Raw genomic sequence first — 12059 nt, 5'->3', positions numbered from 1 at the left:
AGGGGTCTCGGCATTACAACTTTGCCGAGCAGCTACGTGGTCAGGGGAGAACACGTTTGTAAAATTTTACAAATTTGATACTCTGGCTAAGGAGGACCTGGAGTTCTCTCATTCGGTGCTGCAGAGTCATCCGCACTCTCCCGCCCGTTTGGGAGCTTTGGTATAATCCCCATGGTCCTTTCAGGAACCCCAGCATCCACTAGGACGATAGAGAAAATAAGATTTTACTTACCGATAAATCTATTTCTCGGAGTCCGTAGTGGATGCTGGGCGCCCATCCCAAGTGCGGATTATCTGCATAAATTGTACATAGTTATTGTTAACTAATTCGGGTTATTGTTGAAGGAAGCCATCTTTCAGAGGCTCCGCTGTTATCATACTGTTAACTGGGTTTAGATCACAGGTTGTACGGTGTGATTGGTGTGGCTGGTATGAGTCTTACCCGGGATTCAAAATCCTCCCTTATTGTGTACGCTCGTCCGGGCACAGTACCTAACTGGAGTCTGGAGGAGGGTCATAGGGGGAGGAGCCAGTGCACACCACCTGATCTGGAAAAGCTTTACTTTTTGTGCCCTGTCTCCTGCGGAGCCGCTATTCCCCATGGTCCTTTCAGGAACCCCAGCATCCACTACGGACTCCGAGAAATAGATTTATCGGTAAGTAAAATCTTATTATTGTATATTGTAAATTGCCTTCTGCTTTGTGTGTACTAAACATGAAGGAACATTTAACAATCTTATTGGACTTAACTCTTGTTGTACATATCACTGAATAGTAGTAATGTGTGTAATTGCAATTCCAGGGTCTTTTTGGGTGTTCTGTGTTAAAATGTAATAAGGTAGTTACTGCACTCACATAATTTCTCTGACGTCCTAGTGGATGCTGGGGACTCCGAAAGGACCATGGGGAATAGCGGCTCCGCAGGAGACTGGGCACAAAAGTAAAAGCTTTAGGACTACCTGGTGTGCACTGGCTCCTCCCCCTATGACCCTCCTCCAAGCCTCAGTTAGATTTTTGTGCCCGAACGAGAAGGGTGCATACTAAGGGGCTCTCCTGAGCTGCTTAGAGTAAAAGTTTAAAGTAGGTTTTTTATTTTCAGTGAGACCTGCTGGCAACAGGCTCACTGCACCGAGGGACTAAGGGGAGAAGAAGCTAACTCACCTGCGTGCAGAGTGGATTGGGCTTCTTAGGCTACTGGACATTAGCTCCAGAGGGACGATCACAGGCCCAGCCATGGATGGGTCCCAGAGCCGCGCCGCCGGCCCCCTTACAGAGCCAGAAGACTGAAGAGGTCCGGAAAATCGGCGGCAGAAGACGTCCTGTCTTCAATAAGGTAGCGCACAGCACCGCAGCTGTGCGCCATTGCTCTCAGCACACTTCACACTCCGGTCACTGAGGGTGCAGGGCGCTGGGGGGGGGGGGGCGCCCTGAGACGCAATAAAAACACCTTATTTGGCAAAAAATACATCACATATAGCTCCTGGGCTATATGGATGCATTTAACCCCTGCCAATTTTTCCTTAAAAAAGCGGGAGAAAGGCCGCCGAGAAGGGGGCGGAGCCTATCTCCTCAGCACACTGGCGCCATTTTTTCCTCACAGCTCCGTTGGAGGAAGGCTCCCTGACTCTCCCCTGCACTACAGAAACAGGGTAAAACAAGAGAGGGGGGGCACTTATTTGGCAGATAAATATATACAGCAGCTATATCAGGGAAAAACACTTATATAAGGTTATCCCTATATATATATAGCGCTCTGGTGTGTGCTGGCAAACTCTCCCTCTGTCTCCCCAAAGGGCTAGTGGGGTCCTGTCCTCTATCAGAGCATTCCCTGTATGTGTGCTGTGTGTCGGTACGTTGTGTCGACATGTATGAGGAGGAAAATGGTGTGGAGGCGGAGCAATTGCCTGTGTTAGTGATGTCACCCCCTAGGGAGTCGACACCTGACTGGATGGTCTTATGGAAAGAATTACGTGATAGTGTCAGCACTTTACAAAAGACTGACGACATGAGACAGCCGGCAAATCAGTTAATACCTGTACAGGCGTCTCAAACACCGTCAGGGGCTCTAAAGCGCCCGTTACCTCAGGTGGTCGACACAGACACAGACACGGACACTGACTCCAGTGTCGACGGTGAGGAAACAAACGTATTTTCCAGTAGGGCCACACGTTACATGATCACGGCAATGAAGGAGGTTTTGAACATTTCTGATACTACAAGTACCACAAAAAAGGGTATTATGTGGGGTGTGAAAAGACTACCCGTAGTTTTTCCGGAATCAGATGAATTAAATGATGTGTGTGATGAAGCGTGGGTTTCCCCCGATAAAAAACTGCTAATTTCTAAGAAATTATTGGCATTATACCCTTTCCCGCCAGAGGTTAGGGCGCGTTGGGAAACACCCCCTAGGGTAGATAAGGCGCTCACACGCTTATCAAAACAAGTGGCGTTACAGTCTCCTGATACGGCCGCCCCTCAAGGAACCAGCTGATAGGAAGCTGGAAAATATCCTAAAAAGTATATACACACATACTGGTATTATACTGCGACCAGCAATCGCCTCAGCCTGGATGTGCAGTGCTGGGGTTGCTTGGTCGGATTCCCTGACTGAAAATATTGATACCCTGGACAGGGACAATATATTATTGACTATAGAGCATTTAAAGGATGCATTTCTATATATGCGAGATGCACAGAGGGATATTTGCACTCTGGCATCAAGAGTAAGTGCGATGTCCATTTCTGCCAGAAGAGGGTTATGGACGCGACAGTGGTCAGGTGATGCGGATTCCAAACGGCATATGGAAGTATTGCCGTATAAAGGGGAGGAGTTATTTGGGGTCGGTCTATCGGACCTGGTGGCCACGGCAACGGCTGGGAAATCCACCTTTTTACCCCAGGTCACCTCTCAGCAGAAAAAGATACCGTCTTTTCAGGCTCAGTCCTTTCGTCCCCATAAGGGCAAGCGGGCAAAAGGCCACTCATATCTGCCCCGGGGCAGAGGAAGGGGAAAAAGACTGCAGCAGACAGCCTCTTCCCACGAACAGAAGCCCTCCCCCGCTTCTGCCAAGTCCTTAGCATGACACTGGGGCCTTACAAGCGGACTCAGGCACGGTGGGGGACCGTCTCAAGAATTTCAGCGCGCAGTGGGCTCACTCGCAAGTGGACCCCTGGATCCTGCAGGTAGTATCTCAGGGGTACAAATTGGAATTCGAGACGTCTCCCCCTCGCTGGTTCCTGAAGTCTGCTTTACCAACGTCTCCCCCCGACAGGGAGGCGGTATTGGAAGCCATTCACAAGCTGTATTCCCAGCAGGTGATAATCAAGGTACCCCTCCTACAACAGGGAAAGGGGTATTATTCCACGCTGTTTGTGGTACCGAAGCCGGACGGCTCGGTGAGACCTATTTTAAATCTGAAATCCTTGAACACTTACATAAAAAGGTTCAAGTTCAAGATGGAGTCACTCAGAGCAGTGATAGCGAACCTGGAAGAAGGGGACTATATGGTGTCTCTGGACATCAAGGATGCTTACCTCCATGTCCCAATTTGCCCTTCTCACCAAGGGTACCTCAGGTTTGTGGTACAGAACTGTCACTATCAGTTTCAGACGCTGCCGTTTGGATTGTCCACGGCACCCCGGGTCTTTACCAAGGTAATGGCCGAAATGATGATTCTTCTTCGAAGAAAAGGCGTCTTAATTATCCCTTACTTGGACGATCTCCTGATAAGGGCAAGGTCCAGAGAACAGTTAGAGGTCGGAGTAGCACTATCTCAAGTAGTACTACGACAGCACGGATGGATTCTAAATATTCCAAAATCGCAGCTGATTCCGACGACACGTCTGCTGTTCCTAGGGATGATTCTGGACACAGTACAGAAAAAGGTGTTTCTCCCGGTGGAGAAAGCCAGGGAGTTATTCGACCTAGTCAGGAACCTCCTAAGACCAGGCCAAGTGTCAGTGCATCAATGCACAAGGGTCCTGGGAAAGATGGTGGCTTCTTACGAAGCGATTCCATTCGGCAGATTCCACGCAAGAACTTTTCAGTGGGATCTGCTGGACAAATGGTCCGGATCGCATCTTCAAATGCATCAGCGGATAACCCTGTCTCCAAGGACAAGGGTGTCTCTCCTGTGGTGGTTACAGAGTGCTCATCTCCTAGAGGGCCGCAGATTCGGCATTCAGGATTGGGTCCTGGTGACCACGGATGCCAGCCTGAGAGGCTGGGGAGCAGTCACACAGGGAAGAAATTTCCAGGGCTTGTGGTCAAGCATGGAAACGTCACTTCACATAAATATCCTGGAACTAAGGGCCATTTACAATGCCCTAAGTCCGGCAAGGCCTCTGCTTCAGGGTCAGCCGGTGTTGATCCAGTCGGACAACATCACGGCAGTCGCCCACGTAAACAGACAGGGCGGCACAAGAAGCAGGAGGGCAATGACGGAAGTTGCAAGGATTCTTCGCTGGGCGGAAAATCATGTGATAGCACTGTCAGCAGTGTTCATTCCGGGAGTGGACAACTGGGAAGCAGACTTCCTCAGCAGACACGATCTCCACCCGGGGTAGTGGGGACTTCACCCAGAAGTCTTCCACATGATTGTGAACCGTTGGGAAAAACCAAAGGTGGACATGATGGCGTCCCGCCTCAACAAAAAACTGAACAGATATTGCGCCAGGTCAAGGGATCCTCAGGCAATAGCTGTGGACGCTCTGGTAACACCGTGGGTGTACCAGTCAGTGTGTGTGTTCCCTCCTCTGCCTCTCATACCCAAGGTACTGAGAATCATAAGAAGGAGAGGAGTAAAGACTATACTCGTGGCTCCGGATTGGCCAAGAAGGACTTGGTACCCGGAACTTCAAGAGATGCTCACGGAAGACCCGTGGCCTCTACCTCTAAGAAAGGACCTGCTCCAGCAGGGACCATGTCTGTTCCAAGACTTACCGCGGCTGCGTTTGACGGCATGGCGGTTGAACGCCGGATCCTGAAGGAAAAAGGCATTCCGGATGAAGTCATCCCTACCCTGATCAAAGCCAGGAAGGATGTAACTGTGCAACATTATCACCGTATTTGGCGTAAATATGTTGCGTGGTGTGAGGCCAGGAAGGCCCCTACAGAGGAATTTCAACTGGGTCGTTTCCTGCATTTCCTGCAAACAGGACTGTCTATGGGCCTAAAATTAGGGTCCATTAAGGTTCAAATTTCGGCCCTGTCAATATTCTTCCAAAAAGAACTAGCTTCAGTTCCTGAAGTTCAGACGTTTGTCAAGGGGGTACTGCATATACAGCCTCCTTTTGTGCCTCCAGTGGCACCTTGGGATCTCAATGTAGTTTTGGGATTCCTAAAATCACATTGGTTTGAACCACTCACCACTGTGGACTTAAAATATCTCACATGGAAAGTGGTCATGCTGTTAGCCCTGGCTTCAGCCAGGCGTGTATCAGAATTGGCGGCTTTATCCTATAAAAGCCCTTACCTAATTTTTCATACGGATAGGGCAGAATTGAGGACTCGTCCTCAATTTCTCCCTAAGGTGGTTTCAGCATTTCACTTAAACCAGCCTATTGTGGTGCCTGCGGCTACTAGGGACTTGGAGGATTCCAAGTTGCTGGACGTAGTCAGGGCCCTGAAAATATATGTTTCCAGGACGGCTGGAGTCAGAAAATCTGACTCGCTGTTTATTCTGTATGCACCCAACAAGCTGGGTGCTCCTGCTTCTAAGCAGACGATTGCTCGTTGGATTTGTAGTACAATTCAGCTTGCACATTCTGTGGCAGGCCTGCCACAGCCAAAATCTGTAAAAGCCCATTCCACACGGAAAGTGGGCTCATCTTGGGCGGCTGCCCGAGGGGTCTCGGCTTTACAACTTTGCCGAGCAGCTACTTGGTCAGGGGCAAACACGTTTGCTAAATTCTACAAATTTGATACCCTGGCTGAGGAGGACCTGGAGTTCTCTCATTCGGTGCTGCAGAGTCATCCGCACTCTCCCGCCCGTTTGGGAGCTTTGGTATAATCCCCATGGTCCTTTCGGAGTCCCCAGCATCCACTAGGACGTCAGAGAAAATAAGAATTTACTTACCGATAATTCTATTTCTCATAGTCCGTAGTGGATGCTGGGCGCCCATCCCAAGTGTGGATTGTCTGCAATACTTGTACATAGTTATTGTTACAAAAATCGGGTTATTATTGTTGTGAGCCATCTTTTCAGAGGCTCCTCTGTTATCATGCTGTTAACTGGGTTCAAATCACAAGTTGTACGGTGTGATTGGTGTGGCTGGTATGAGTCTTACCCGGGATTCAAAATCCTTCCTTATTGTGTACGCTCGTCCGGGCACAGTATCCTAACTGAGGCTTGGAGGAGGGTCATAGGGGGAGGAGCCAGTGCACACCAGGTAGTCCTAAAGCTTTTACTTTTGTGCCCAGTCTCCTGCGGAGCCGCTATTCCCCATGGTCCTTTCGGAGTCCCCAGCATCCACTACGGACTATGAGAAATAAAATTATCGGTAAGTAAATTCTTATTTTGAAACTACATTGAATGTTTTTTTTTGGTTCTTAGTAGTTTTTGCGGTTTTCAACTGATTGCATACATTCTAGGAATAATATGGTAGCCTAACAAGGCATATTATTTTGAAAATGGGAAAATATACCTCATAAAATGATGGGAACATTTTTTTTTTGCCTCTGGAAATTGGATCACCCATCACGATCTCTGGAAAATATCATGCTGTGTGTACTATTGGGAATCATAGTTTGGTAATCACCAGGAAATAACTACAAAGGGGCCACATAATTTAGAAGAGGTAACTTCCCTCTTTCAAATGTGGGTGCCATTGAGTTTGTGGTAGCCAGACTGGGGCACATAATTGAAAGAAGGGACTACCCTTTTCAAAACAACTTTGCCCAGTTGTTCCTAGGTTACAGGACTGATACAACGAGACTTTCAGCGCTGCCACCCCCACATCTCCTGCAGCACAAAAGTTTTTTTCTGTAGTGCAATGCAATCCCCGCCCCCTCATGACATCATTACAGCCTGATGTAATGATGTCAGTGACCTCTGGCCTATTTCCCGGCTCTCCTCCAGTAACTATGTATTTATTTTTTCTTTATTTTACTGATTGAATGTGGATGATGATGAGTGGGATTAACCCTCCTCGTTTGTGATCTTTGTGTGAAGGATGAGTCTCGCTCGTCATCCGCACTCATGGTTTAACAGTTCAGAGACCACTATGGAACTGGGTTTATTCAGTCTGATTAAATACAATATTTTTTTCTAAAATGAAAATGATGGTGGGCATCTTTTAATCTTAAGTAAGATTTGGGTGTTTAAATGCCACTTTACATAGTATCCTGTATAGGACTACATTGTCCATTACAGTTGTTTTCCTAGTTATTAAGTGCCCTTTTCCACCTACCTCATCTTTGTCAAAACATTGCTTGACATGTAAAAGGAGGAGAAGGATTATCATATTACGGCGTGTACACTTGAGTGGAGGTTACTCAAAATCATGTATATTAAGGGGTGGATCGGACAAAATAATTCAGAGTTCTGGTGCTAGTCCACTAATGTAAGAGCAAACTGCTTTGAATGTTAGTCTCTGGGACTGTATGTATGTATAGATATTATTAGCCACATTGGCTGCCTGACTCCTGAGTCCGTACAGCTCTGATCTGTACCTAACATCTGTTATTTGTGAAATTGCTATGGTGTCATGCCTAGGTAGGAATGCGGTTACATTGCTGACAGTCGGGATCTCGGCTGTCAGGATACCGACGCCGGAATCCCGACCACTGACAATGCCAACAGCCAGAATCCCGGCTAACAGGTACTATTCCCACTCGTGGGTGTCCATGGCACCCATAGAGTGGAAATAGAACCCATGGTGAGCCACCGAGCCCGCAAGGGGCTTCTTTTCGCTGGCCCAGCCGCCGTTATACCGTTACATACCCCCCCAGGTATGCACTGTATGCGTTCTAAGTACTAGTAAAATGCATAAAACATTGTGTAGTGTCAAATTACCCACTATCATGTTTACTAGCTTTATTTATTTATTTTATTTATTACCAGTTATTTATATAGCGCACACACATTCCGCAGCGCTTTACAGAGACTATTTGCCCATTCACATCGGTCCCTACTTACCAGTATATTTTTGGGGGGGATTGTGGGAGGAAACCGGAGTACCCGGAGGAAACCCACGCATGTACAGGGAGAATGTACAAACTCCACACAGGTAGAGCCATGGTGGGTATTGAATCCATGACATCAGTGCTGTGAGGCAGTAATGCTAACCATTACACCATCCATACTGCCCCACAGTAGCTGTACAGTACTGTTCTGTTTTTTTTTTTTTTTTATCTTGCATCATGTTCTAGCTCATTCTGAATGCATCTTATTATTTCCCATTACGATTACCAGTCTTCAGCTCCAAGTGCGTTTCACGTGTGTTTTTTTAAGTTTTTAAAAAGACTAACCTGACACAACTGTTACCCGAGTTCCATTGGCTAATACTGTACATCATTTTATCAGTACCATGGACAGGGGCAGGATATATGAGTGTCTGGAAGAGTGATAATCTGCTGCTAGATTATTCTCATTATAGCATGTATTAAATGTAAACGCAGTAATGACATATAAGGAAAAAAACATTCAAAATCATACCCTAAACTTTTGTTTGGAATATATAGGAAAATAGTTTCTCTGCCTTACACTTAACAAACTGTTTGGCTGCAGCTATATGCGATGTCGAGTGCAAATGTGGCTGGTTTTTATTTTATTTGTTGTCCTAATCCAGTGAAACGGGAGAGCGCTGAGAAAGTTCTGCAGTGGAAACTTTTCTAATAAGTTCCATAATTGTTTAACATCTAAATTGCTCAAAAATAGAAACTACTGGAAAATTACAAATTATGTGTGGTGACCATAAACAAGAGAAAGTAAATGCAGTCTGAGAAAGGAATGTTAATGGATTCAGGCTAAATACATTTCTTTATCCATACTCTTCAATCTTGTGAGCATTAAACCAACCACCTCAACTTCCCAAATCTGTTTTCAGAACTGCACAATGCTCCCCTCTGACCATACAGCCTGCAGCGCTACCAGCCAAGCTGATGTGAATGCTTTGGTTTTGTTTGCCTGTGTGCTCCTGTCTCCTTTAATCTGTAGGTGAAGCAGCCTTTATTTTAATATGGCCGGATCTGCAATCATGTTAAACCTCAGAAACGTCCCTGTTTGCTGATCACAGTAGATAAGACGGATTGTACATTTTCCAGCTGCTTGGGGGAAAAAACATCTGCAGTTACCACAGAGCATGATATTGCATTCTTAAAGGGCTGGCCAACCCCAAATGGGGCTTTGAAGTGGGAAGAGAGCATTTAACCTTATGCATAGGCAAAATATGTTTTCCTTTTTCAAGATTGCGCTGCCCCCTCTAGAGGTGAGTTCTTGCATTGCTCTGCAAGGCTCATAAGATACTAGCGTTGTGTGGTCACCTGTACAGTCATTTGGATATTAAGAAATAATAAGACTGTATGAATGAATGACCTCTTATGCTACTGGTCAATTTGTACTACTTGTCTTTTAAGGTGTGTTCAAAGACTTTGACTTGTTTAACTATTTTTCTATGCAGACAAAAATGTATAGTGTACGACCCATTTAAATTAAGTTGTGGGTAAATAAATGTTATTAATGATAATACCTATAATTTTAGTTTTACATTTAAAGACACAATGTACATATTTCAAACTTAATTATGTGATTTTTGTTTGTTTTTTTAAATTGAAGAACTACATATATATATAGAACATACAAACAAGTACATAGGTCACGGTCTACAAAAAATAGGTCCAGACAATGCAACTGCAGATGCATAAAAGAACAATAAAAGTGGTGTAATGAGCCCACAGGCCACTAGTATCAATTTAGATGGAATAGGAAAACGTAAGAAATTAAAGATTTAAGGGAAACCACATGGCGATCCATAAGGTATACGCGGCGTAATTATGGCTTTATTTATAAATAAAGTCACCTATCATGCGGAGTCAATATGAAGTAAAAAAAAAACCCCCCAAAAAAACTTTCCATGATGTGTTACATGCCTCCTTTTACAAATTAAATCTAGGGGCCAGCTTTAAAAGTTAAGCGCCAATATTTGTATATACCCTTAAGCCCCACCCATTCCCCAGAAGGTAAAGCTTTGCACAGGACTTTTGGGGCAGATGTATTAAGTCTGGAGAAGTGATAAAGCAGTGATAAGTGCAAGGCGATAATGCACTAGCCAATCAGCTCCTAACTGTAAATTTACATATTGAAGCTGATTGGCTGGTGCGTTATCACCTTGCACTTATCACTGCTTTATCACTTCTCCAGGCTTAATACATCTGCCCCATTGTGTACATTTCTACTGCACATGCAACTGTCACTTGCCTCTTGCTGAACCTTCGTTTTAATTAAATATGGGCGTTAATGCAGATGAGAAAAGCTGTCTTTTTATTTTCACGGTTTAACTAAAAAATAAAGTACGTGTTTATTTTTCTTTCAGTTAACCGAGGATGAGATTGCTACAATACTTAAATCAACGTTAAAAGGGCTTGAATACTTACACTTTATGAGAAAAATCCATAGAGACATAAAAGCTGGAAATATCCTTCTTAACACGGAAGGTCATGCCAAGCTGGCAGATTTTGGGGTGGCCGGCCAGCTTACGGTAAGTGCCCCTTGAAGTGCTAACTTGCAGCGAGGCAATTCAGCATCACTCTATAGATTCCTCTTCTTGTGGTTTCCTAGGATACTATGGCGAAACGCAATACCGTAATAGGAACTCCATTTTGGATGGCACCGGAAGTAATACAAGAAATCGGGTATAACTGTGTTGCAGATATTTGGTCTCTGGGGATTACTTCTATAGAAATGGCAGAAGGGAAGCCCCCATATGCAGACATACACCCAATGAGGGTAAGTTATGACTTCAGTTCCTTTATCTGTCTTGAAAATGTCTTGCTGCAGTTAGTATTGAACACTATTGATTTATACCAAAACTGTGCTTAATTTTTCTGTAAAAAATTCACGTTTTGTAGCTCTTATCTTGAGTAAAACAAATGCATTATCAGGCCTAAGGAATGCCTGGTTCATGTATTGCTACTTGGTATATAGAAGTAAAGACTTCACCATTGTTAAGATGCATTTCACCCGACAGTCGTTCTTATTATCTTGGATACTATAAATCGGGCTGCGGTCGGTCATACAGTAGATGAGAGCATCCAAAAGTTCAGAGCAGCACAGAATATTTCAGGAGTATCCAAAAGCCATTTATCTTGGGTAAAATAATTATTAGCCATAATAGGAGAGGAATATGTGCATGCAGATGGACACTATTGCTTAATATCCTATTGCAAATACAAATTATTTGTAAATAATTCTTATGCCAAAATTGTACGCTCTGTTTAAATCTGGAAACATTAAAGCATCGGTGGAAGGGCGTACTGGGAAGCCCCCCCCCCCTTCCTTTCCAACCCCCCACCCCACCTGCGGGTCACAGAACTGAGGTGCTGGGCTCAGTGGCGATTTTCCCATTAGGCATATGAGGCACGTGCCTTGGGGCGGCACTTGGATGCTTGTGTTGGTACTGTCACCCCAAAAAGAACCAGTAACCGCAAAATATATCCACTGTACTGTACCATATGCCATCTTGAATGGAGTATAAATGAGTAGGTCATGCACATACGTACCCAGTAAGCTGTCCTACTTAGTAAATATGTATACATAATTAAAAAAATTTAAATGTCATAATTAGTGGCTTTTTTATTCTATTAAATTGGCTGTGATCAGATGAGGGCTTATAACCAATCAATAAAAAATAATAAAATTAGGTGGGGGGGCGGAGGCACCCATTACTGTTGTGCTTAGGTGTGCATAGGTGTGCCCTCACCCCTAAATCCTCTCCTGACTGGGCTGCAACATCATAGCCTATTGCTGCGTTCCAGGCCACCAGTAACATGTAGCAGCCGGCAGCTTCACATGTAAGCGGTTCCTACATAGTAGCACCTGCCATTGTTTATTCATTGTCCG

General features: G+C 45.0%; 1 protein-coding gene across 2 annotated transcripts in view; it reads left to right on the top strand.

Annotated features, from left to right (window-relative positions):
* The window catches only part of STK3 (serine/threonine kinase 3), a 465082-nt gene that overhangs the window by 61730 nt on the left and 391293 nt on the right, over positions 1 to 12059 (top strand). For both annotated transcript variants that reach the window (XM_063924180.1, XM_063924181.1), the window contains exons 5-6: positions 10534 to 10698; positions 10779 to 10946. In XM_063924180.1, the coding sequence (XP_063780250.1) occupies positions 10534 to 10698; positions 10779 to 10946 (333 nt within the window). The remainder of the gene's footprint in view (positions 1 to 10533; positions 10699 to 10778; positions 10947 to 12059) is intronic.

Source organism: Pseudophryne corroboree, chromosome 5 (genome assembly GCF_028390025.1).
Source record: "Pseudophryne corroboree isolate aPseCor3 chromosome 5, aPseCor3.hap2, whole genome shotgun sequence".
NCBI lineage: Eukaryota > Metazoa > Chordata > Amphibia > Anura > Myobatrachidae > Pseudophryne > Pseudophryne corroboree.
Note: the sequence above shows the minus strand (reverse complement) of the source record. Positions and strands in the feature narration are given on the sequence as shown.